The sequence below is a fragment of the Filicampus tigris genome, chromosome 11 (genome assembly GCF_054856515.1).
Source record: "Filicampus tigris isolate MCC_2025a chromosome 11, RoL_Ftig_1.0, whole genome shotgun sequence".
In the NCBI taxonomy this organism is placed as follows: domain Eukaryota; kingdom Metazoa; phylum Chordata; class Actinopteri; order Syngnathiformes; family Syngnathidae; genus Filicampus; species Filicampus tigris.
The window spans coordinates 19,519,865-19,546,041 of NC_141227.1; the positions used below are offsets into that span (position 1 = coordinate 19,519,865).

Here is a 26,177-nt window from a genome sequence, read left to right on the forward strand (position 1 = left end):
ACTGAGGGAACAAACATTTTATTGCGTCCATTGAATAAAAATAAAATCTTTTGTTAGAATATACAAGGAAGTGGAACAACTCGACTGCAAAATACTGTACAGCAATTTGTTGTGATATAAAAGACAAAACGATTCAAGTTGAAATGAAAAGTGAGGAAGAAGTAGTCCCGTTTTCATCGATCCGCCTGTTTTGGTGCGTTTGGCGCTTTCACAGTGTGGGGTTGGTGATTTTGCCCAGCATGAGGATGGCGCTGGACTCCTCCTCCACCACAGAGAAGAAGAAGGGCCGGTTGAGCGCCACCTTGAGGGCCACGCCCGCCTCCTCCGCCTTGTCCCGGGTCGCCGTGCCTTCCTCCGACATCTCCAACGACACCTTGTTGATCGCCTGCCGCCGGGGAGACAACGCGCCACAGCCAGTTGGAAAACTTTTGAACATTTGAATAGTTCGCGCCGGAGCCGACCCAAGCCGAGCATAATTGGAACTTGGGGTATGCCTCTCTTGTGGCATCTTGGAACTACATTGAAGTGAGTTGAGCTTCATTTAGACAAAAGTAATGCTTTGCTGCCATCTTGGTGCCAAGAAATTCGATTCAAGTGAGCTGAGGAGCTTCAATTAGACAAAAATAGTGTTTTGCTAGCATCTTGTGGCATCTACAAGCAATTTTAACTCTTTGTTTTTGGGGGAGGGGTTGGGTTCCCCCTGCTATTCTTGGCAGGTCTTAGTCCCTGTATTGAATAAAATAAACAATAAAATGTCAAGTATACTGTACAGAGGTATTGAAATAAAATAAACTATCTGAATTCAAACATTGAACTTTGTTTTTGTTACTTTGTTCTTGCGCAATACATCAGTCTCTAGTGTCTGTTGATTGCTATTGGGGGGGCCCCCTGGTGGTCGTGGGGCCTTAAGCGGGTTCTTAATTGTCTTGTGCATTCTGCTCCGCTTCAGGCCTCAGTCCCTCGGCTTACCTTATCAATGGTGAACTGGTCGGTGTTGCCCAGTTGGCTGAATTGGGCCTGAGAGCCCAACAGTTTGGCCTCCACTTCAGCGTCCATGTTGCGTAAAAGCTCACGCAGGTCGTTCGCACGAGACAGCGAGAACTTTGGCACTGACAACTCCAGCAACCTGCGCCAGAGCATCAATACGGTACTTGGATTTCATTTCATCGTATGAGAAGAGGAAAAACTGGACACACTTGCACCTCATTAAATGAGCTATCATTCATCTCATTTATCTGTTATAGATAGACAGATAGATAGATAGATAGAGAGATACTGACCCCTCCTGGAGGCTTTGGCACCAGGCTGACATGACGTCAGTGCGCAGTTTGGCTTCGATGTCGTGCAGGTTGGCGCCCTCGTGCGGCAGCACCACCAACATGTAGGAGCGCTTGCTTAGCGACAGTTTCACCACCGTGCACTTCCTCGCCTACGTAAAGCACACGTATTACATCATGTATTACATCTCGTCTCCCTCCTAAAATAATGGCCTTAGTCATTTTTAGAAAACACATTTAAAAAAAAATGACATTCTGATTCAATTATATTTATGAATAATTTCATTTCAGGGGTAGAGTTGAATGATCTGTTTAACTAAGGATGTAGTCAATTTGAGCAGAGGTTGCCAGCATCCTGAGGAGATGTTTATGGCATCCCCCCCCCCCCACACACACACAAAATCTGACTTTAGGCCATTATTTTAATAGGTGATGATGTAGATGACGTCTTTGGCTCATCAAAATGTCGTTTTAGTAGCTCACTAGCCAGAAGATGAAGGTAGAGAGTAGACTGTCTTACTAGTTATAGAGTGACTGTTTTCAACAGAGCTGCCGAGGTATTTTGGTACCTTATCATTGAAGTAGTGGTACAGGCCCGTGCGGGTCATCAATGGAGTCATCACTGTGGTGGTTTGGTCCACATAAAACTCCTGCAATGATGTCTTGTCCGGTTGGAAGGCCGTCTTCCAGTTGCCTGGACAAACACGCAAGGGATTGGTCATACTGTCCAAATAAATGTCTCTTTCTCTCTCTCTCTCTCTACAAAAAAAAATTGCAAATTAATCGAGAGCGCGAACCTGGAACCTGCGATGCAGAGGAGTCTACTGTTTTCTTTTTTTTTTTTCTACTGTTTTTATAAAGTACTATTGTTCTTACTACAAAAACCTCTGTTGGTCAGGTCATCATAACACTAAAAGACAAGCGAGTGACATACCTTGGAAGTGGAAGAAAGAAAGAAAGAGAAGGTTGGAGTTGGCGTCCACGTCTTGGAAGGCGTCCTTCACTTTCCCGTTGGACGTCTTGTCCACAAAAGCGTTCACCAGCTCGGGCTGGGAGAAGTCCACGCCGCGGATGAAGGACGAGTCCGAGAAGTCCCGGGTGCCTTGAGCGACGTCGGCGGCCAGGTAAATGTGCGGATGCGTGAAGAGCCACACGTGGGTGCTGATTTCGTCTTTGGGGCCGTCGTCCACCAGGGAGTTGATGCTGTGCAGGGTCTTCAGGACTTTGTGTCCGTCCACCAGGTACACGCAGTCGTCTCGGTCGGTGCCGCTGCTCAGGCCCAGGAGAAGCTGGATGGAAAGAAGAGATAGAATAGCATCAAAATCCATGTTTCTGTCTTCTATAACAAGTTCTCCAACTTTTTGGGACCCCTTAAAAAAGAGACACTATGAAGGACGCCTTTGTAATACGAACACCGGGCACCCCTAAATGCCATGGGAATGATAATTTTTATCCTTAATATTTATGAGCTTATTTGTTCCGGTCGTTTCGGGCAGAAGATTAAAAAGAAGATCCGAAAGTTGAGCAGACTTTAGGAATGAAGTTCATAAAACTGCTGAAATTGAGATTGCTGGTAGTGGTATGCTTGGTGAGCAGAGAATGAAGGTGGGGTCTTTCACATGAGTGTTTTCACAGATATGTGCGCTACTTCCGCTAAAAACATGGCTGCGAACAAACCGTTTAGCCCCTTGTGTGGCCACTAGGGGTACATATACCGCACATACATACGTACTGTATACTGTAGTATATCGTCGCCGTCCTGTGAAAAACACTTATGTCCAATTTAGAACATTTTTCACATTAATGCGATGTCTGTAACGCGGAAACATCATTCACGTAAAAGTAAGAACATTGAAAAAAAAAAATGGACATGAGTGTTTTTCACAGCAGCGACGATATCTACGTACTATATATACATACGTACACTATGTATATATGTATATGGTCGCTGTCCTGTGAAAAACACTTATGTCCATTTTTTTTTCAATGTTCTTATTTTTACGTGAATGGTGTTTCTGCATTACAGACATCGAATTAACGTGAAAATGTATTTTTTTCCAAAATTGGACATTTTTCACAGGACAGCAAGGATATATTATATACATAAGAAATCAATTGAGATCTTGATCTCGGACGTCAGATTTAAAAAAAAAAAAAAAGACATGCTGATATTTATCATAATGTCTGCTTAAAATTTAAACAACCTCTCCTCTGAAATGGGTCCCTACACCCAAAAAGTTGGAGAACCGCTGCCTACACCAAGTCCACCCATTGGAGATCCAAACCTGGAAGGAGCTAGCCGTCTTCTTGGAGGCCCCCAGGTAGAAAGTGACCAGGGAGCCGTAGGTGTTGACGGGCGACAGGAGTGTGTTGCCGCCCCGCTGCTTGCCGCTGAGCGCCTGGTACATCCTCAAACCCAACGAGTTCAGCAGCTCGGCCAGCACCGCCGTCCTCTGCGTGACGTTCTGCTTCTGAGCGTCCTGCTCCGAGGCGTTGCGGGCGTCCGGCGTCAGGGCCTCCATGTCCAGGCGCTCCACGGGAAGGGTCTGCGGGCGCTCGGCCGGCTGGCTCTGCAGGGTCTCGCAGCTGACGTTGTCGGCGGCGAAGAGGTGGAAGGGGTGGATGTAGACGCGGTTGGCTCGGCCCCCGGGGAGGCAGCACCACAGCAGCAGGATCACGAGAGGCGGGCGGAGGCTTTGCATTTTGTCCGTGGTCGACTTTGGAATTCTTACTAGAGAGAACACAGGGGAACTTTGTGAGCACACCGTCACCATGATGGCAAGTAGAAAAGTTACAAATACAGAGTTGGGCCGAGCCTAAGTGACCTCGCAAGTTTGTCATTTCCACAAGGTGGCGGCAAAAGCAGTTGTTTTTCGATTAGACAAGGCTATGGCCTGACTAAATGAAGCTCCTCCCCCTCACTTCAACATAGCACCTTGGGGAAACTATTATTAAAGGAATATTATTATTCATTCAAGACATTGCTTTGGCCTGAGCACAAAAACAACTTTTTAAAACCCGAGATCACACTCGCAAAATCCACCTGGCATTCCACACCCCTGAGGTACGAATAAAGTTGCTCCGGGCTCAGTCACGGAACAAATTCAACTGCTAAGTCAAGGTACGACTGCACTTCGTCACTGGACTAGTGTACAAGTTTGGCTGCACTCCACCTCATTAGAATGTAGTATTTTTCTGACCATTTTCGACTTCATCTGTACTTTGTAACGACTGAGGGTCTCTGTGAGACGGCATCTGGCTGGATCTGGTTTTTAGCCTCCCACACCATTAACTGTCGGGAACAGTGGCGACAAGTCAGTGATGGATGGACCCTTCTTTGTGCCGCCGCAGGCCGAATGAAAACAGGCATCACCCTCGGCAACGAACGGTTGCTTTGACAATGACTGGTCAGCACCACATATATATATATAAATAAATATACTTTATAATTAAGTTGAATCTACTCAAGTCGTGTCACACGGAGAATTCGTCCCAAAATCAAATTTGATTCCAAAAACTCATTTCTGTTTTTGGGTGTGAAAACCTGCAAAAAAGGAATTGAGGCAAACGTTATTTTGAGCACGTAAAACGAGGACTTTAACCTGTCGAGTGTGTGAGCTGAGCAAACACAAAACTCTATTGGGATGGACCCCAGGACATGGCCTTGGTCCCAGATCAATGCACTTTCGACGCCCACTCGTCAAGCCCGTGACTTCGCGACGCAACATATTCAAAGTTCCTATTTCCAGATATGCCCTGATGAGAACCTGGAGAACTTTGCGGAAACATGTCGCTATTTCATTTCAAGCGATAAGACAAACATGGTCACGGGAAAGCCAAGAGCTCGTGAAGTCGACCCTTACCGTGCGCAGGCTGCAGCCGAATGAAGCTGCAGCTGCTCTGCCCCCCTGACTTTAAAGCAGACCACCGTGCCGGTTACTGATTAACACCCCCCGGCCGGCCCGATAGCGATCAATTACTGCTCGGACAGGCCCACCCCACGCGCCCCCTCCACCCCTGACTTGTTGACTTGATGATGTAAGTGCATCCTGAAAAGGGGGCTGAAAGGCCTCGTCCACAATGGGAAGGGCAGAGGTAGAAGGGTCCATTCGGCCAAATGTTGCACAGATGTTAAGTCGTGACGTGGGAATCGTGTTCCCGAACAAGTAAACAGGACACAAAAACAAACATGAATCACTGAGTTGGAAGGAAGTGGAAAACTACAAATAATGTGTGGCAAGTTTTTAACTAGCAATGCAAAAAAAAAAAAAAAAAAAACGTATTCTGATGGTGTTTGCTGTTCTTTGCTGGATTGGATGATTGACATTTTATGACAGGGAAGGGCAACTGGCGGTCTGCGCCCACGCTCGAAGTGGCCCCTCGATTAATCCCTTAAACATTTTTTAAACATGTTTAAATGTTTTTTTTGGGGGGGGGGGGGCGGGGATTATAAACATGTTTCTTTTACTACAGTGAATCCTTGAATACTCGGGATATGGCACCTATGAAATCACCCATTTTTTTTTTTTTTTAGTTTTAGTTTTGTTTATTTTGGTGATTTTTTTGGTGGGGAGACAATCCCTGCTTTTTGTGGAAAGCACATATTGGAGTTTTATCAGCATTTTTTGGAAGAAATGTTGGGGTTTATAAAAAAACGAACAAAAAAATTCACCCCAGTTTTCCGATTGCATTTCCATGGGCGTCAATTATACGCAGATTCGATTGTGCTATTTATTATAGTTAACAAAAAACTCATGATAAAACATTTGAGTTTTTATCTAATTATGTTAACAAAAATGTTTTTACAATTTTAGCTTTTTCATTTAAAAAAAACGAAAGCTAACTGAAACTCCATCGTACGTTTAAAAGAATAACTAAAACCAACGAGAATTATAGCAAAAATGTCCTTTGTTTTCATCTTTGTCAATTAATATCATATATGGGCTCTCAGAGTTAATTTTGGAAGTATTTATTTTGGTAGTGCTGTATGTTCGTACAGAAGAAGGAAGGTCAAACAGTCGTTTGATATATGCAGTCTATTTTATCACACAATACTTTGTGACTTTTCTTTTTTATTTTCTTGAACTCAAACAATACTCCATATATATATAAAAAAAAAAACGACACTAAAACTAATAAAAAACTTAGCCAAAACTAGGCATTTTCAAATAAATAAAAACTAACAATTCTGCTCTAAAAAAAATAATCAAAAATAACTGAATTAAAAAAAATAAAAGTCAAAATGAAATAAATACTAATTGGAAAGAAAAATACAAAACTATTCTAATCCGCCAGGGCACGTATTTTGTCCAAATTCAAAATTGAATCCAATTTAAAATTTGGTCATACTGGTTAGAAAGTGTGTGGCCCCCTGTTTGTACCTGGCGATAGAGTGGCGGACAGGTCCAGGTGTACCTCTCATCTTGCTGAGTCAGCAGAAATAGTCTTCAGAACAACCAGCAAACCTAATTGAGGACAGACAAGATTAAGTGAAGATTGTAAAACAGATGTGAAAGATTATAAAGAAACGTTGGCTCACATCCATTACCCTGAGAAAAGAGCAAATGGCTTGCAAATGTTCGTTTATAAGTCTTTAGTATCAAGTATGAAATCGCCGACATCCGTGAGGGCAGCGTGAAAAATCCTTTCACACCCACTCATTATATTTCCTCATCATAAATGGAACATATCGCGTATGATGTCATTTTTTTATGGCCCGAGTCAAACACAGCTTGAAGAATAGATTGCAGCTGCCGAGGCTCAATAAATTAATAACCTTCATAAAGCTAAACCGCCATTCACTCATGAATATTTGGGCTTTGTGGACAAATATGATTTAGTGGTCTTTTAAAACGAACTAAAATTATTTAGCCTCGGATCGGTTGAAGTATTTTCTTTCAATCTTGACGGTAAAATCTTCCCCTTAAAGCAGCACTGGGCAAGAAATCGACCATATTTTTTTTTTTTCACAACTCTTTTGATGAAACATTGACTTACAAGTACAGTAGTTGAATGGGACTTCATGCCCCGAGGGGAGTCTGTATCGTTTTTACTGGCACAAAGCAACTTTGGGGAGGATGGGATCAACCCTGGCACACAAAAAAATACAAATGTCCTGAATTGCTTTACGGTATATTCACTTCCTCCTTTCGCTATAAGGACGGCTCAGGATTTCACGATACTACGCGCTGGCACGCATGGGAAATGTGGTTGATTTTTGTCAAAACACTACCGTTTTTGTCCACATGGCACCGCCTTAATCAACAAAAATTGACCTGACAATGTTGCTTTAACAAAATAAGTAGTTAATCCATTAGCAACTGCTTAGAAACAAATATTTCATGTAAAACTGAATATTTGAGATGTTTTCTGCTAACTACACTCATTATTTTGTTTTTTTTCCTGTAATTGATCACAAAAGCAAATACTGTATTTGAATATACATCATATAAAGTAGACATGCTAATCTACACACCCCTATTCAAATGCCAGGTTTTTATGATGTAAAAAAACAAAAACAACACACCAAAATTAAGCATTTCAAAGGGGAAGTAAAAATGTTGAATGGGAGGCAGCTAATTAACTCTAAATAAATTCCAGCTGTTCTAGTAGACTTTTTTTGCCATTCTTTTTTTTTGCTTTGTAGGAGAAAGGTTTGAAGATTTTGTGCTAACAGCGACTGCTATTTGGAACGCTTCATAATTCCTTCCAACTTTAAGGCCCCACTTCAAGCTAAAGTTGCAATTTAGATGGAGAGTTTTTTTGGCGATGAGCAATATTATTCGCACCAAGCATTATCACGGCCAAATTCAACCGTGGTCTCCCAAATCTCCCAAACACATGTGGGAAAATCTTTTAATGCTCTCCTACTAACAATAACAAAACATCAGCGAGAGTTTGCAGCAAGAGTGCGCTATAATCACTCACCATCAACGTGTCAGGGTTGGCATGTTGTGTGTGATTAATTGCACTTCCCCCAAAAAGTCTCATGCCGTTAAAGTAGACGAGCAAATAGCTTAAAACAAACCTTGGCCGCCTCTTTACGATGGCGCACAATTGTGTGTTTTGCAAGCGGAACAATCGCCATGTGACATTTGGATCATTTATGGCTGGTTGAAAGGAGGCGCTTGGATTATTCTATAAATCGTCCTGTGCTTCTGCTGAGGCAGATTACAAAGGTGAACCAGCTAAGTCACAATGTGGACCCTCCTGGTTGTTTGCGGCGCCGTCATCCTGCGCGGCGTGCAAGGTATTGCGTGTTTGTCCTACGGAAATTGTGTTTTTCGCAAAGTTTAGCTGACGGGGTTTAATACTCATTTGGTTTTGCTCTTTCATAATCAGGTGATGGTGACAATGATGCCCTTTTGTACAGTACTGCAGGTATGTAACATTTATACACAAAAGTTAGGACTGTTTGACTTTTCTGGAGACATTTTGACCTTCATTTGACCTCCTCAATGCTTTTCAATGTTCAGCTGGACAATGTTTCACTACTAAGGAATTGAAACAGGTGTTTGATTCATGAACGGAGAAAACACATTCCCTGATTCAATTCGAATTGGTATTTTTCATCATGCTGTTCCACATTCGGACGTCATGATAAGAAGACGACGCCTAACATTTGATCGACGGCGGTTTGAAACGATGTTCTGCGAGGGAGGCGGCCACTCACAGTGTCATTAGCATGTTGCAACAGAAGATACACACACCGGAAGAGTCACAGAAAGGCATCGAGGTGGACGTTCTTGGAAATGATTTTTGAGCAAATAATGAAGGCTAGGTAAAAACTGTAGTAAATAGAAACCTTTATTGGCCACAGGAAGAACGTGGCCTGGCCTCATGGTTGTAACATCCGCCGCAAACTTCTGAAGCTCGGTGTTCAAATGTTGGTTCTGGCCCCTCCGGTGTGGAGTTTGTATATTCTCCTCCTCCCGCACTCCCAAAACATTCAAGTTAGGTTGGCTGAAGACTCAATTGAGTGTGAATGCTCGTTTGTCTATATGTGCGCTCTTGGATACCAGTTGAGGGTCCACCCCGCCTCTCACTCAAAGTCAGCTGGGATAGAAAGAAAATGGATGGGTTACCATTTTTCCAGTCATGTTGTCACCCAGTTCAGCAATTCAGGTTTTGTCATTTGTTGATCCAACTACCCAAAACGTTTCTTCGAGAAGCTGCGAGCTCTTGCCGCTACAACTGCGGCAGTCACGTAGGAAGCTGCTCCTGCTCCAGCTCGTGCCGGTACTACGGCAACTGTTGCCGAGACTACAACTGTGAGTACCAGGCAACGCTGAGGGACATCATTTGTGGTGTCGTCCTTGGCAAAAATGGGTAAAAGCATTCTCTCTCTCTCTCTCTCTCTCAGATTACTGCAGTAGCACGACTCCACAACCATCATGGACCACAGGTACCCAATAAGTATCTTGACAAAATCTACGATCAAGATCAAAATTTTCAAGAAAGAACGGGATCTAACTTGCTGAGATATTCCAGCTCAGGGCTCCTGCCGCTACAACTGCGGCAGTCACATAGGAAGCTGCTCCTGCTCCAGCTCGTGCCGGTACTACGGCAACTGTTGCCGAGACTACAACTGTGAGTACCAGGCAACGCTGAGGGACATCATTTGTGGTGTCGTCCTTGGCAAAAATGGGTAAAAGCATTCTCTCTCTCTCTCTCTCTCTCAGATTACTGCAGTAGCACGACTCCACAACCATCATGGACCACAGGTACCCAATAAGTATCTTGACAAAATCTACGATCAAGATCAAAATTTTCAAGAAAGAACGGGATCTAACTTGCTGAGATATTCCAGCTCAGGGCTCCTGCCGCTACAACTGCGGCAGTCACATAGGAAGCTGCTCCTGCTCCAGCTCGTGCCGGTACTACGGCAACTGTTGCCGAGACTACAACTGTGAGTACTAGGCAACGCTGAGGGACATCCTTTGTGGTGTCGTCCTTGGCAAAAATGGGTAAAAGCATTCTCTCTCTCTCAGATTACTGCAGTAGCACGACTCCACAACCATCATGGACCACAGGTACCCAATAAGTATCTTGACAAAATCTACGATCAAGATCAAAATTTTCAAGAAAGAACGGGATCTAACTTGCTGAGATATTCCAGCTCAGGGCTCTTGCCGCTACAACTGCGGCAGTCACGTGGGAAGCTGCTCCTGCTCCAGCTCGTGCCGGTACAACGGAAACTGTTGCCGAGACTACAACTGTGAGTACCAGGCAAAACCCAGGGACATCCTTCATGGTGTCGTCCCTGGCAAAAATGGGTGAAAGCGTTCTCTCTCTCTCTCAGATTACTGCAGTAGCACGACTCCACATCCACAATGGACCACAGGTACCCAATAAGTACAATGTAGCTCGTCAAAAAAAATCCAGGCTTTCAAGATGAACGGGAACTAAAATGCTGGGATTTCTTCAGCCCACGACTCGTGTCGCTACAACTGCGGCAGTTACCTGGGAAGCTGTTCCTGCTCCAGTTCGTGCCAGTACTATGGCACCTGTTGCCCGGACTACTACTGTGAGCATGATGTCCCTAAAAATAACACCCCCACACATAAAAAAAAAAAGTGCTGATCTCTGCGTGTGTGTGTTTGTTGAAACAGCCCACTGCTACTCCACAACTGACATTCCAACCACAGGTAGGATCTTCTGCATGAACGTCAACCTCAAGTTAATACAACAAGCGTAATGGAAATAAATGCATTGACTTTCAGAGGGGCCTTGCGGGGGTTCCATGTTTGGCTCCGGCGACTTCTCCAGTCCCAGGCACCCTGATTACTACCACGACAACGCCTACTGCGTGTGGCACCTCAGAACCTTGCACGACCAGAGAGTCTTGCTGGAATTCTCATACCTGCAGTGCGTGAATGTTTGGATTGTATTTTATGGCACAGCTAGTCAAAAATCTGTCAAATAATATTTAGTTCTCAACTACCACAAACTACTTGGATTGCATATCATTCAAATTGGCAGGGATTGTAGTCTGATGCAGAGCACTATTATTAGGGTTACCGGTTTACTAGGGTTACCGTTAGAATAGAGTTAGGGATCGTGTTTGGGGTAGAATTAAGTTCTGGGTAGAGACAGGGTTTGAGCAGTGTAATTGTCAGGATTTAGGGTAGGTTTTCATTTTGGTTAGGGTTTTGAGTAGCGTTAGCGCTAAAATTTGTGGAGGTTAGGGTTTGAATAGCATTAGGGTTTGGCTCAGGGAGGGTTAGGGATCCATGTGTGGGTTTGGGTATAGTCAAATTAGTCTTTAGCAGTGTGGGGGAAGGATTAAAGATTCGATTTTGTGTAGGGTTAGGGTTTCAGTAAAGTTAGGATAAGGGGGGGGTTACATTTTTGGTAGCTAGCACTTGAATTGGGGAGGGTTAAGGTTTATGCAGCTTTAGAATTGGGTACGTGTTAGGATTCATGAGGGTTACGTTTTAGGATTAGAATTTGGGTAGGCTTCGGGGTTCAATCAGAGAAATTTGAGAGCTGATCGGTACAGATGACATGATTTCATCTCTGACCTTAGTCACCTATTTTTGTAGGAGTGGATATCATTCAAACAAAGGAGTTTATGCTTGGATAGAGGACAATAACGTGAAAAGGATACAAGGTCGCGATCAGGGGGATCTTGCGTGACATTTATCAATGATGGGAAGATCAAAAGGTTGAGCGATGAATCAGTTAAAAATCATAAGCAGTAGAGTGCCAGTAAGTTGTGACTTGTTAAAGGGAAAAACGTCAAGCAAAAGTTTGTTTCGATTGACTGATTGACTTGTGGGCAGATTGCAGAGCTGCTGCAGCTGTGACTACATTTCGGTCTACGACGGCCCATCCGTGAACTCGCGATTTTTGGGAAAAGTGTGCAACGACAACAACGGCAGCTTAAATTTTTTCTACTCCACCTCCAACCACATGACGGTGGTTTTCCGGAGCGACAGATCGGTGGTCGGGAGAGGATTCCGTGCAGGGTTCACAAGCGCTCTACCGCAGGACTCAGGTAAAATTAAGCCTAGAAGATGGATGAGTGGCTGGATTTTTGCCATCCTTAAGCGCAACAGCTAACAAGCCATGTGAGATATTGGAGTAGCTTGGATGACAAGGGCTCCATTTTTAGCCGGAAGGACAACTGTAGTTCTCGCTTGTTTTTGGCGATGCATAATTTGGATTTACTCATCTTGTAACCCAGTCACGCAAGATGCTCTTTTACCAGGTAAAGTCAACTGCTCCTCGAATGACATGAACATTATGATCGGGCGCAAGTACCTCAACTCACTGGGCTATGACGGCCACAGTCTCTACCTCAATGACCAGTACTGCAGACCCCAAGTTTTTACAAAAGAGGTGGTCTTCAATTTCCGCGTCAACACATGTGGCACCAGTCGAAAGGTAGGCAGCAGATCCGGGAGACGGTGATCAGTAACAAAATGCAACTCAAACATACAAACTAATGTTTCAGTTTGAGAACGGCAGAGTGGTGTACACCAACACGGTGCGTGGCTACACGTCGAGCCATGGAGACATCACTCGCAAGGCCAACTTGAAAATCGATGTGGTGTGTCGGATGGATCAATACTCGGTGGCACAGCTTATGTACCTGGCACATAATCACGACAACACCAGCATCACGGGCACGGGAAAATTCAACACCTCCATGGACTTCTACACTAGCAGCAGCTTCAACTATAAGGCAGAAAAACTTCGGACTTTCACAGAAACGCAACACCACACAGGCTAGTAACGTCTTGCCTTGATGATCTCCTCCACCAGGTGACTGAATTCCCATTCAAGGTTTCTCTCAACCAGGACATCTACGTCCAGGTCGATCTGAGGAGCAGCAGTGGGAGCTATCTTGATATCTTCCTTGATACCTGTGTGGCTTCGCCGTTTTCCTACGACTTCCAGACAACAGCCTACTACCTGGTCCGCAATGGGTAAGACCGGCACCCTTTGACTCAACCGCCGAGCAACTCGCGATCGCAGGTCCCTTTGTTTGTTTAAAAAGAAAGCATATTCTGTTAAATCTCAACTTTACACCCACGACTGCTTCCGAGATCAAAGGTCCTATTTTCGTTCAAGGTCAAATATCCCCAAGTTCCTAGTATGCTGCCCCCTGGTGTCTTGGAGTGTACTAAGTCTTATAAAAAAGGAAATTGCCTACTCGCAGTTCCTTGCAGCTGCCTCTTCCCTGCGACGGACTACACAACACACCTGAAAAAAAAATCTTAATGTATAAGTTGCGCAGTCATTTATTGTACCCTTCTTCTATGCATTAGGTTGGCTACCCGTTGTGTAGCTCAGTTGTCACATGGTCTGTTTCCCCACACAGGTGTCCCGTAGATAACACCTATCAGTCTTATGTCAGTGGCAGTACCCGCTACGCTCGGTTCTCCTTCAAGGCCTTCCAGTTCCTGCGGCGCGCCGAGGAGGTTTACATCCAGTGCAAGGTCCTCATATGTCAAGACAGCGACTGGAACTCCCGTTGCCGCCGCGGCTGCCTCAAGCGCCGGACCAGAGACTTGGGCGCCAAACACGAGAGCCAGACTCTAGTCCTGGGTCCCATCCAGCTATTCGGTGTGTAGCACTTGAGTTTGATCCTGATTAAGGAACTCAGTCATGACATTATCCGTGCTTGTCTTTTCACGTCCTTAGACCCTGACAAAAAGGAAAAGGGATCTGCAAAAGAGGATGCATCTTAACAAGATCATCTCCACTGCTAGTAATCATAATCATTCATGAAACATACTCACCTTTGATTAAAAGCCGCACGAAAGACAATCTGTGATTTTTCTTTACACTTCAACCCATCTCAGTTAGAAAGACACTTTTACTTATAAATAATCTCAACAAATTAGCATGCCAAAGGATGAAAGGTCTTCTGACATGAAATGACAACAGAGTGACAACATAGGGCTTCATTCTCTCCTTGTGCTGCTTGGCGCAGAGGCAAGTCTCCGCTGTACACACGTTGCTTGGCAACAGACAACAGTATCTGACGCATTGGACAAACTTGCTAAGGTAGGACACTTCAGCGAGGTAAACACATACCGACAACTTGCGCAATATTTACGATTGCAATAATCGATAGCAAAAAAAAACGCGTGCAGAAGAGTGAGTGAGTGACTGAGCCAAAGACTCCACGATTTTGACAACAACAAAAAAAACAGAAAGGATTGGAAATTAGAACGTAAATTAACACTCAGCCACAAATAGTGGAGCAAATGGTTGTGCTGAGTGTTTAACACACTTTTTTTTTTTAAACGACCATGTATATTAGGCGTTTTCTGTGAAAAAAAAAAACGACCATGTATAGTAAGGAGTTTTTTGTGAAAAAGACGGCCATGTATAAGGCGTTTTTGAAAAAAAACAACCATGTATAGTAAGGCGTTTTCTGTGAAAAAAAAACGACCATGTATAGTAAGGCGTTTTTTAAAAAAAACCCCACAATTTTAGATGTTGACAATGTGTAATCATAATTCATTATATCAAACAATATTAAATGTGAAAATATGAGTCAAACAGGAAACTCAGCTGAAAGCTGTCTAAGGCTGGACTCAAACCCTGGTATCAGTTATCTGCTCTAACCACTCAACTATGGTTATCTTGCTGTTCTCGAGCTGTTATAACAGAAACAAAGTTAGCATCATTCTGAATGCTAACTGGAATGTATCATTCAAAGGCATTGTTTGATAGGATATGAGAAGACCATGTAGTAAGGCTTTTTTTGTGAAAAAAAAATGACCGTGGATAGTAAGGCGTATTTGGTGAAAAAAAAATGGCCGTGTATAGTAAGACGTTTTTTGTGAAAAAAAAAAAAAAAATGACCATGGATAGTGAGGCGTTTTCGGGAAAAAAATGGCCATGTATATAGTAAGGTGTTTTTTGAAAAAATAAATAAAAAAAATAAACTTGAGATTTCGACAATGTGTAATCATAATTCATTATATCAAACAATACTAAATGTGAAAATATGAGACGAACAGGGAAGCTCAGCTGAAAGCTGCCTAAGGGTGACATTGAACCCTGGTCATCCATGTCACAGTCATCTGCTCTAACTACTCAACTATGGTCATCTTGATGCTGACGAGCTGTTATAACAGAAACAAAGTGTTAGCATCATCAAAAAACCATTTATAGCAAAGCGTTTTTTGTTGAAAAAAAATACGACCATGTACAGTAAGGGGGTTTTGGTGAAAAAAAACTGACCATGTAAGGCATCTTTTGAAAAAAAAAAAAACATGTATAGTAAAGCGTTTTTGTTGAAAAAAATACAACCATGTATAGTAAGGGGTTTTTGGTGAAAAAAAAAATGACCATGTATAGTAAGGCGTTTTTTGTAAAAAAAAAAAAAAAAAAAAAAAAAAAAAAAAAAAAAAAAAGGCGCTTTTGTGAAAAAAAAAGCGACCAAGGATAGTAATGTGTTTTTTGTGACAAAAAAAAAAAAAAGACCATGGATAGCAGGCATTTTTTTTTTTGTGCTAAAAACTTAATTGGAAGGTCTTCAAAGCCAAAATATTTCATGATTTTGATAGTGTTACAGTTTGGCAGGGGTATAATTTGGCAAAGTCAGTCACCATAAATAAAGCATTTACTAACTATAAAAAGTCAAACACATTTTAAAACAATTTTTAAAACAAATCAGAAATAAGATCTATCCCGTGGCTGAATTTCTTAAAAGAAAGATTTAAACTTGAATTAGAGAACTGTTCCTTCTGCCATAATGATGATGAAACTCAGGATCATTTGTCTTTTTCTGTGCCCTATTTCTCAACGCTTTTGGACTGATATGAATAATTGGTTGTCATTGAAAATGACTAATATTTCACAATTTGAATTATGTCATATTGTTTTCTTCATGGATAACTTAGAATTTTCTGTTTCAGATTTGATTAACATTATTTTGTTTTTGGGTAAATATCACATACATTGTGCCAAATGGAGAACTAATAATCCCTCCTTCTCAGGATTTATGACTGACTTTGAAATGTTTTTCTTATGCCTTACGAAAATAGAAACAAGCAATTATGTGAGGAAAATATGTACAGACATTGCTAAATATTTATTGTTTTGATTTGGATTCCTTATGCTCCTTTGTGTTTTTGAATGAAAATGCCTAGTTTTGGTTTTTACTTATGAATCCACTTTGTTTACGCATTTTATACATTTATTTTAGTTTAGATATTGTTACCAAAATTGTGTTATCCTCTGTGAGTGTTTGTAATTTTCAATGTTCAAAGTTAATAAATATATTTAAAAAAAAAAAAATTTTAAAGTACGGTAAATATTTAAAGGGAAAGTCAACGTAAACATTTTTTTTTTCCCAGAATATGTTCCCAGCAGGCTCACGAGTTGAAACAAGACATTCTGATTAATTTTGCGTTTGTGGAACAAGTGTTAATCCACTCGTTTTTAGCCATCTCTGGGGGCGGCCATTTTGTCTTCTGTTGACTAAAAATGACATCACAACTGCTCACAACGACCAATCACGGTTCAGATTCAGAAAACAGGTCTGCCGTGATTGGTCTTTGTGAGCAGTTGTGATGTCATTTTCAGTCAACAAAAGACAAAATGGCCGCCCCCAGAGATGGCTAAAAACGAGTGGATTAACTCTTGTTCCACAAATGCAAAATTAATCAGAATGTCTTGTTTCAACTCGTGAGCCTGCTGGGAACCTATTCTTGAAAAAAAAATATGTTTGGGTTGACTTCCGCTTTAAGGAAAAAAAAAAAAAACAAGCACCGGGCAAATACGATACATTTTGGGAGTCGCTTATCACCAAGGTTGTAAGGCCACGGGGATACGCTTCTTAAAGTGACTTCAGACAATAGCAAAAAAGTTCAGTGTGTTACGTTACTAAAAGGAAGTGAAATTTCTTGGTGGCCCCTGGTGAGGTGTGTTCGGGAACCAAAGTACACAAAAAAGTTAAAGCAGTTGGTTAAAATCCAGTTGACACCTCAACGGCTGAACGGGCGGTAAAAACATTATTGCCACAAGTGGTCAGCGTTTGTTTCACGGTGCGGCTGGAAGTGACTCCAAAGGGTCGTAGCAGCATTCACGAAGTAGAATTTTGGCAAAAATAACAGAGATCCATTAGATTCTTCTTGCTATTTCACTCACAAAAGTCAAAATGTCAGGCACTGCAAATAAATACTGGCGTTAATTCACCACCACATCACTTTGAGCAATGTAAGGTTAGTCAGGCAACCCAACAAGACTTGAGGCTACACCCCTACAAAATACTTATATTTATAGTCAGTTAGAAAACATGTTCTTGTGTTGTATTGTTTGAATTGTATGAAGGAGTATTAAGGACACGCATGAAAAAAAGGGGAGGGGGGAAAAAAGTGAGTGATTTTTTTTCATTAAAAAAAAAAGTTGCAATATTATGAAAATACGTTTGCATGACAACACTAAACTGTTCATATGATGATTATCAATTTATTATCACATAAAAGATTTTAATTAAAAAAAAAAATGGTACTTTTTGTTTCTCTATGTATATTTTTTCAGAAAATCAAATATAACTTGTTCATTGACCATTACTTCTAATATTCTGGCTTCTGTCTCACAGAATTACAACTTCAGTCTTGTAAAATTAAGATGTTTTTCAATATTATAACTATAACTATAAAATTATGACTTTTTCTTGTAAATGTTTGGTTGGCTTTATTCGGGTGACATTCCGAACTTTAGTTTTGTGAAATTAATTTTGATCGTAAAATTAGGATTGCTGTGTGACATTTCAACTGTTTCACATTTGATGCAATCAGCTTTTCTCTTGCAGAATGACATCATTATTCTTATAAAATTATTCCCAACAGTATTCCGAGTTTTACTGAAATATTGTATTGTATTGCATTAAAAATAATAAATAAATAAATAAATAATTTCTCACATCACGACTTAATTACCTTAAAATTGCACCTTTTTACTCATAATATTTCGACTTGGTGAAATAAATCATAAATCATAACTTTACTCCCAGTAAAATTAAGACAAATTTCTTGTACCATTTTGACTTTACTAATATCACTTTTTTGGTTTCTTGAACATTAAAACGTATTTAAATTGAAATGTTGATGTTTTTCCAAAATTTTGGAGTTTATTCTGGTAATATTCTGATTTAATTTTTGTAAAGCTCTGACTTTGTTCTTGTAATGTCATGTCAGAATATTACAACTATTCCATATAACATTACATTTCTTTCATAATGACTTTCTACTAAAATTGGGATTTTGGGGGGGATTGGAATTTTGATATTATTCACGCAACATTCAGACTTTTCTCGTAAAAATCCAACTTTAATCTCAAAGAATTATGATTTTTGCTGTAACACTACAACAAATGTTTAATATTTTCACTCTATTCGTGTTAAATTGCACTTTCCTTTTATATGACTTTGTCCTATTTGGACTTATTCTCCGATGTTTTTTATTGGAATATTAAAACTATTCATAAAATAACTTAATTTCATAGTTTGACTGAAAAATCTACAAGTGACTTGTTCCTTTGTTAAATTGCCACTTCATTTCTGTGCTTACTGTCGTAGTATTGCAACTTTTTTTTCCAAAATAAAATGAGGGTGTTATTGTTGTAAAGTTTTGAAAATACAAATCGTACACTTACAAACGTGTTTCCATAAAATTCCGACATGTGGCCCTATGACTCCTTCATAGAATTTGGACTTCTTCTGCCCATCGTGGACAAGGGATCCATCTCAATGCTGACATCTTCCTGGAAGGCTAAATGCTACATCACGGCCAGTCGGAGGAGAAGAAAAAAAAAACAACAACAAAAACGAATCAATAAATAAACATCCTTCAAAGTTATTGATTTAAAACTCGTCACTTGTGCTGTCCGCGAGCAAAGTGGCAGGCGAAGTCGTACTTGCTCCTGCACTTGTGGCCGCAGATGTTGCACTGGAACGGGTTCTCGTATCCGTGGCAGCCCATGTGGACGGTGTAGAGGACGTTGTCGGGGAAGTAGATGTCGCAGTGCTGGCAGCGATGCGGCGCGGGCTGGGGGGCCGGCTGGCTGGGCGCCGGCGTGCCGGGCTGGCTGTTGGGGGTGCTGGAGCGCCCGCTGCGCTCGCTGCACGGCCCCCCCGCCGGGCTGCAGTTGCTGAGCTGAGGTGGGGCCCGCGGTTCGGGGGCGACCGGTGAGGTGGAGGTGAGCGGGTGCTGGATCAGGAGGGGCTTCTCGTCCGCCACAGATTCGGCTCCTGGGGACGTCGGTGGCTGGAGCGAAAGAGGGAGGCCGACACAGTGGCCCGCGAGGGCGGACAGCTGGTTGAGGGGGTTCTCCATGATCAGGTTGGACCGAAGGCGGCTTCGAGGCTCCTCCTCGCCCGGGCCGTCGTCATAAGTCTCGTGTGTCAGCTCACGGGAGCGCTCGCCCGCATCGCAGGCCCTGGGCGGCGCCGCGGGAGAAGAGCATGAGGCGATGAGGAGGCGGCGGCCGTAGCTGAGCGAGTTGCTTTTTTTCTGCAGCACGCTCAGCATCTTCTTGTGCGACAGCAAGCGGGCGTCCTTCTTCGGGACCAGTTTGTGGCGCCGGCGGCGGTGGTGCGACAGGTTGCTGCGGTCGCTACAGCGGAAGGAGCACAGCTCACACTTGTACGGCTTCTCGCCCGTGTGCGAGCGCATGTGGGCCTCCAGGTGGCGCTCGTAGGCCGAGGCGAACGGGCACAGGTGGCAGCGGTGGGGTTTCTCTCCTGGTGGATGGGAATTTTTTTTTTTTTTTTTAAACAGTGGCGTAGTAGCGTGCTACATTTATTAGATTGCATTCACTTAATTAACTCTTTAGATATCTTGAACTTGTCAGTAGAGGGGTCCGATACCTTTTCGTCAGACCGATGCCAGTACAAGCATTCACTCTTTAGTGCTCACTGATACCAAGTTGCGATACCATGAGTATTTTTGATATATAAAATTTCGATTAATACACTCGCAGATCATTTCTGAACAAAGACCTTTCTTTCTTTCTTTCAGATTCTCATGATGATTCTGAGTAACATTGCTGCATTCCGCTGTCTACTTTTATTTTTCATCTATTGTTGCTTGCAGAGAGAGATTTTTGCCTCAGGCACCGCCACATGACTCTGTTTCTCCAATCCCATGTGACCACCAGAGAGGTTTGACTTTACTTCACCAATCAAATGGAGCTAGAAAGTCACATGACCACACAACACGTCTGCAGCGCAACTCAGGAGCAATGTTTTCAAAGTGACTCATTTACGTGGAGAAGGATAGAAACAAGTCAGAGTCAGATGAGGCAAAAACGCCTCGCACTTAATCTACTTTACAGACTACAAAAAAAATAAATAAAAGCTATGTCATGCATTAAATTGCCTTAATTCTGTGGGTCTTGTGGCTCTGTATCATTCTGATTGGAAAAAAAGTCTGTTTTTGAGGCGCTTTCAACAAGATGAAAGTGCGCTGTAATTCTTGGGGTAATTTGACAAAAGCCCGTCGCAAATATATCATTTAGACACCTGGAAATTCTCTTGAAAATCTTTGTAAAATACAACGTTGCGTTTAAATAGGAGTGCAATTCAACTGTAAAGGCATACCTGTGTGCATTCGAATGTGCTCAACGAGTCTCGCTGTGCCTCGGGTGGCGTAGCTGCAGTACAGGCACTTGAGTTTGCCGTCGAAGGTTCTCTCAAAACCGTCTACCAACATGCCCGAGCTGTCTTCCAGGGACATATCCACCGCCGGGTGATCCAGCCCGTTCTGACTGCAATCTACGCATGGAGGTATATACAGTCAGCAATTTGCAAACTTAACTACTTGAAAATGTTTCTGTAGAACATAGATAGGATGTATAGCTACTGGCTGAAAAATACAATTAACCTTGGACCTGTATTTTTGCTCCCATTCTATAGCTCCTTCTAAGGAGCCATGTTAGCAGAAAAGAAGCTTTTTTTGAGGATAAGTTCCACAGAAAAACAGGTTAATTTTTTAAGAGTAAACCGTAAATGAAATGTGTGTTACTATGCGCTAATTTGTGCTATTCTTGGTCCCTCACCCCCACGAAATGAAAGGGTTCACTGTTATATGATCATCATCAGCTTGCCTTTTGAGAAAATAGAAGAAACGTCAACGTTACCAGCCGGTAGCTCATCGGCCTCCTTGGCGCCACTGACCGAGCCCGATATCATGTTGACATGCTGGGTCTGCTGGCTCAGATACTCTTGGAAATCCTTGACGAAGTCCAGTGTGTCTGGCTTTTCCTCGCCCATTGAAAGCAAGGAATGGAAAAATCCAACACTGCAACAACAATTTCAAATGTGTAGACCATTTTAGAACGTTTCTAAACAGTAGACGCCAAAAAACTTGTGTTTGGGGTTGCAACACCAGATATGCCCCAATATGCAGACTATTCACAAATTCACACTACAACACCAGAGAAGGCTAAAATCATCATCATTCAAGCCATTGACATGTTTTCTCAATCATTCTGCCTTGTCAAACGGGGGGGGGTTGTTTACTAGTGGTGCCAGCTGAAAACGCCATTGCCCCCCAGCGAAGTACGTGACGTCAATGTTAATGTCTCTCTATACATTGTTAACAGAAATATTTTACTTGCATCTAAAGGTTTCAAGTAATACGGACGACTTGAATCGTTTGTAAAGCACGCTATACAAGCTCCTGAATGTTTACATACTTACAATCGTTTTATTTGCTTGTTTGGAAAATCCAGGCCAGTAATGAGAACAAAATGTGAACACATGCAGTCTGTCCAGTTGGTGAGTGCTACACAGTCCTTATCATCACCGCCATGTTGACACCTCAGGTAAGTACGCTACGTTGACGGCTAACGTTAGCATGTGGCTAGATCCAAGCATCTTTTTTTCAGCGGGAGCGCCGGTTTCTTCTTGACAGCGTCATTGTAGTACTTCTTTCTCGCGTACGGGTGATTTGTGCGAAAATGTGCCCGCTGTCAAATGTATGTAAGTCCGATCCCCCCAAACGAAGAGCCTAAGATGCTAAACCAAAACAACAAGGCTTGTTGGAAGGGGTGAATGTTCACCACGTTGTGCTCAAGGAAAACAGTCCGACCACCATACGAATGGTTGTCAAAGAAGGGTTCCTACTACTAAACCAGATATGCGACTCATTAAAATGTCAAAGTAAATCCATAAATAATAATCACTCTTATTTTAAAATATATATAACGTCCCGCTAGTATTTTTTGAAGGTAAAGTATCAAGCGGAAAAATAGGTCGGGCACCAGGGTGAGTGATATTTGTTGAAATGTTTCGCTTTATCGCGAATTAGACCCGATCAGCTGCTTTAATTGTTGTACTTAATTTTCAGATGTTTTTTCTCATCATTAATTAAAGAAAACATTTTCAAATAATTTTGATAATATTTGTATGTGCGAGACTTGATCTTTTATCACTAAGCTGTTACTTACAGTTTACTTAAACCTATTTCATATGTGAAACCTCCTTCCTCGCCCCGCCGACTAATTAGCTAACGGACCCATTCGCATCCATCATGACACGAGACACTTTGAACATGCAGTCACCGCATGTAATTAGGCGCAAGTGGCAAACGATGCACAACACTTTCAAAAAAGCTGTCGTCTCATTCATGTTTCATCGCCGTCAATAATTTAGAAACACGGAGGAGCAGGAAGAAGATCGCATTGCTCTGTTGGTGTCAAAGTTAAAGGAAGAAAACCTGCGAGGAGATGATAAATGGGCACAAGCGGAGTGAGAGCACTGTATCCCTTTACTGCATTACAACAGGCCAAGTGTATTGCATTAGTACATTACAGTAATGTAAACCTGCCACCATTCAGCTGTGTAACATGAGTGGATAATGCAGATCCTCCTATAACGTTTTACAGCAGAACAACTAGGAAGAAAATGAAGCCCCCCAAAAATTCCTTTTTTACATGTGGTTACAACAAGTAGACACAAGATGGCGCCCATGTCTTGATGATGAAACATCCGTTTAATCTCCACAATCCATGTGTAAACTCTAAATGAACAATATTGATCAATGATATTCCACACATCACCATGCATGCACATTCACGTGCTCGCGGGAGACATGTTAGAAGCCAATTAGCATCAGCTCACAGCAGCCTGTCCGCACTTATGTTATTTTATTGCAATTTAATTATGCACAGGTTTCCAGCGGGCCCCGGATCCTGTTGAATAATTAACACGGAGACAAAATGATTTGCAAGGGAGAAGGGACGGAACATGCTCTAATTTGGTTCAATATGCAATATATGCTGTACTGCTGGATGTGTTAATATACAGTACAGTGGGACAGCCAAAGTCAAACACGGTCTGTGTTGTTGATGCTGGTTCACTTCCAAATTTTTCAAAGTTCATAACCGAACAATTTTTCTCATAGGGAATATTGTCAAATGAGTACTTTTTTTCCTTTTTTTTTTGCTTTAAGTAACATCCTAACATGCTAAACTTAACTGTGATACAAGAATAGATGTTAACCGATACTGTGTAGTAAAAGACAATAAATTGAAAATAAAGTAAAACTACTCACCTTATGACACCTGTTTTAAACAATTTTGTTCAAACAAGAAAAAAGTTGTTGTATTGCATGAAAAACATATGTAATTTATGAGAATGAACTCAAAACATGTTGGAAAAAGTCAAAACGTTTATTAAATCATAATGTATTGAAATTAAAAGTGTACCTAACTAAAGATGAAATGCAAATGTATTGAAATTAAAAGTTAAATACAGCTGAACTGTGCGTGACCAGTAATTCATCCACAAACCACTAGAGGGAGCCCGTGTACCACTAGTGGTTCTCATACTTGCGCTTTTAGAATCACTGCACTAATGAAATGTGCTATTTCGGCGTTGTCTAACCATGGTGAAAATGTACAATTACTCTTAAACTTGCCATTTTGCAAAGGTCCAGCTCTAAATCAAGCCGCGCGTGACACCTGTCTTTGAGGAGGCGGTGTTGTTTTCCACTCTCTTTGAATCCCATTTCAACGACCGCAATGAAAAGGTTCCGTGGCGTCTTTTAACCCGCTTGATTTGCAGGCTGTTTGTCTGACACCGCACACAATGGTGCTCATTTACGTTTTCGCCCCCCCCCCCCCCCGCCGAATATCACGATTGCGATTTGATATGCGGTTATTTTTTCAACGTCCTCTTCCTCTCCACAATGTCGATTTGAATTTGATTAATTGTTCAGCCCTAATTTGCGCCTCAAATTGGAATTAAATTTGGACAAGTGGCCTCCTTGAGGCGCGGCATCATTTTTTTGTTGTTGTCAGGCTCGTTGGAAGATTATCCGCGTGTAAAATCTTTTTAATCCCACACAAGTGCAGCCATAGTAGACGGACAGGCGGAAAAGGTGAAGGGGGGGATTAGACGAGAGACTGTTTCTTTCTTGGGAGTCTCCACGTGGAGCATTAGAAGAAGAGCCGAGTGTGTGCGTGTGTGGGTGCGTGTGTGTGTGAGCGAGCATAAAGGAGGTATATATGAAGCTTTTCTTTCCTCTCACCACTTAATTTCCTCGCAGGCGCGCCTCGCCGCTTTGTCATGAACGTAATTGGCGCCTTTGATGAGCAGGCTATTATCTGGATCGCACTTTACATGGGCAAACAAGACTGCCCCCTCCGTCCACCTCCGGCTCCCATTTAACTCGGCGGCGACGCCCCCTCCTCTCGTCTTCCGCAATTATGCGGGGAACAAGTGGCTTTTCATAAAGCCAGCGTGTCTCCCTTGATTGGCGGGGTTTGGAGCCTGCCACACGTGGACAAAGGGACAGATTAGATGTGATATAAGCGCAGCAAAAACCCAATTTCCTTGATTAATTTCCTGAGTGTCTCGCAGAAGCGACAAAACTTTTTATCTCTCGATGGATGTGGCGACTCAATGGACAGACGGACATTTTATTGACTTTAGTTTGACCACAGCTGTCTGGTCCTCAAAGCGGCCAAGAGAGAAATGTTCCACTTGAGTAAAGCGACACGCGACGGGCTTATTTTTCCTTGTAAGTGGAGGACGAACAGTGTCTTTCCGCGTTTCCCGACTGACTGACTGACTGCAGAACACAAAGACATAAGAGTGCTAAACAGCCATTTGATAATAGCAGCAGTGAATAGATATGATAGGACTTTATGAGGCATTGCGCGATAAAGCCGCTGTCACCCAGGAACTGTTCTTCTGACTGCCTTATTACACTTTTCAAGCACCACTTGATAAACACACACGCACACAAACACACACGAGCAGGAGCGATTCCTTCCAATATGGCAGAAATATCGGCAACAATCAGGTGTACTGTCGCAAGTGACAAATTGTACTATTACTCCTCATAGATTCTTCAAATGGATTCATAGCCAGTTCTTCGAGTCTTTTTGTTGTTGTTGGTAAGCCATTTCCTGTGGTGATGGATTGCTAATCAATTAATTTGACTGTTAGCGTAGGGAAAGGCTGCGATTGGCCTCTTTAAATGTCACAAGTCGGCAGACCGTGTTAGGACGTCTGCATCACAGGTATGACTAGGCTGAACGATTTCGGAAAATAATCAAATTCAGATTTTTTGGGGTCTTAATATTTTGATTGCGATTTAATATGCGATTATTTATTTTCAAGGTCCTCTTTCCATGTATTAAAAAAAAAAAAACAATTTTAAAACAAACACAAACAATAAATTAATCTGTGTTTTGAAAAAAAAAATATCAGATGTATATGTAAAAGTTGTGGTCTTGTAGGTTAGTCTAAAATTAACATGAAGGATATTTCATTAATTTTATGACAACTTCACAAAATTCTACCACACAAGTATGGCGTAAACTTAAATCAGTAAATCACAAATCAGATTACAACAATAAAGCAAACACATTTGTGGCTTAATCACTGCCACTTTGCTTGTTTTATGAAAAATTGTAATG

The 26,177-nt window shown here is 42.1% G+C and overlaps 3 protein-coding genes across 7 annotated transcripts; 1 reads left to right on the forward strand and 2 right to left on the reverse strand.

The window, feature by feature from the left end:
• Window positions 1–2: 2 nt before the first annotated feature.
• Window positions 3–5,287, reverse strand: agt (angiotensinogen). The gene is made up of 7 exons (XM_086044679.1): window positions 5,141–5,287; window positions 3,563–4,008; window positions 2,212–2,566; window positions 1,847–1,971; window positions 1,281–1,429; window positions 970–1,126; window positions 3–385 (listed from the first exon to the last, which is right to left on the reverse strand). Exons 2-7 carry the CDS (start codon window positions 3,977–3,979, stop codon window positions 209–211), a joined length of 1,380 nt encoding a protein of 459 aa, XP_085900805.1. The 5' UTR covers window positions 3,980–4,008; window positions 5,141–5,287; the 3' UTR covers window positions 3–208.
• A 1,265-nt stretch (window positions 5,288–6,552) lies between these two features.
• ikzf5 (IKAROS family zinc finger 5) lies at window positions 6,553–24,904 on the reverse strand. 5 transcript variants are annotated; one of them, XR_015088737.1, is made up of 6 exons: window positions 21,949–22,325; window positions 21,387–21,547; window positions 20,848–21,021; window positions 19,164–19,989; window positions 18,903–19,025; window positions 6,553–6,742 (listed from the first exon to the last, which is right to left on the reverse strand). XR_015088737.1 is itself a non-coding variant. In XM_086045581.1 (5 exons), exons 1-5 carry the CDS (start codon window positions 22,008–22,010, stop codon window positions 19,019–19,021), a joined length of 1,230 nt encoding a protein of 409 aa, XP_085901707.1. In that variant the 5' UTR covers window positions 22,011–22,325; the 3' UTR covers window positions 16,764–19,018. The 5 variants fall into 5 exon arrangements, 3 of the variants coding, with proteins under 3 accessions (XP_085901707.1, XP_085901708.1, XP_085901706.1); XR_015088736.1 differs by having other exon boundaries at window positions 18,903–19,989; XM_086045581.1 differs by lacking the exon at window positions 6,553–6,742 and having other exon boundaries at window positions 16,764–19,025.
• Window positions 8,475–13,980, forward strand: cuzd1.1 (CUB and zona pellucida-like domains 1, tandem duplicate 1). The gene is made up of 18 exons (XM_086045583.1): window positions 8,475–8,526; window positions 8,619–8,657; window positions 9,449–9,547; window positions 9,640–9,681; window positions 9,768–9,866; window positions 9,959–10,000; window positions 10,087–10,185; window positions 10,268–10,309; window positions 10,396–10,494; window positions 10,579–10,620; window positions 10,705–10,803; window positions 10,889–10,924; window positions 11,000–11,144; window positions 12,062–12,276; window positions 12,490–12,665; window positions 12,736–12,966; window positions 13,047–13,210; window positions 13,606–13,980. Exons 1-18 carry the CDS (start codon window positions 8,475–8,477, stop codon window positions 13,856–13,858), a joined length of 1,974 nt encoding a protein of 657 aa, XP_085901709.1. The 3' UTR covers window positions 13,859–13,980.
• Window positions 24,905–26,177: the final 1,273 nt, after the last annotated feature.

What these genes read in the sequence shown, in the direction of transcription:
- agt (XM_086044679.1), bottom strand. Translation starts at nt 3,979, where the DNA reads ATGCAAAGCCTCCGCCCGCCTCTCGTGATCCTGCTGCTGTGGTGCTGC. An exon ending in AGACGGCTAGCTCCTTCCAG is followed by an intron (nt 2,567 to 3,562) that starts GTTTGGATCTCC and finishes CTTTCCATCCAG; the next exon opens with CTTCTCCTGGGCCTGAGCAG. An exon ending in TGCCAAAGCCTCCAGGAGGG is followed by an intron (nt 1,127 to 1,280) that starts GTCAGTATCTCT and finishes GCTCTGGCGCAG; the next exon opens with GTTGCTGGAGTTGTCAGTGC.
- cuzd1.1 (XM_086045583.1), top strand. Translation starts at nt 8,475, where the DNA reads ATGTGGACCCTCCTGGTTGTTTGCGGCGCCGTCATCCTGCGCGGCGTG. An exon ending in CCTTTTGTACAGTACTGCAG is followed by an intron (nt 8,658 to 9,448) that starts GTATGTAACATT and finishes TTCTTCGAGAAG; the next exon opens with CTGCGAGCTCTTGCCGCTAC. An exon ending in CGCTCTACCGCAGGACTCAG is followed by an intron (nt 12,277 to 12,489) that starts GTAAAATTAAGC and finishes CTCTTTTACCAG; the next exon opens with GTAAAGTCAACTGCTCCTCG.
- ikzf5 (XM_086045580.1), bottom strand. Translation starts at nt 22,010, where the DNA reads ATGTGTTCACATTTTGTTCTCATTACTGGCCTGGATTTTCCAAACAAG. An exon ending in GGCCGATGAGCTACCGGCTG is followed by an intron (nt 21,022 to 21,386) that starts GTAACGTTGACG and finishes CTCCATGCGTAG; the next exon opens with ATTGCAGTCAGAACGGGCTG. An exon ending in GCACATTCGAATGCACACAG is followed by an intron (nt 19,990 to 20,847) that starts GTATGCCTTTAC and finishes CCCATCCACCAG; the next exon opens with GAGAGAAACCCCACCGCTGC.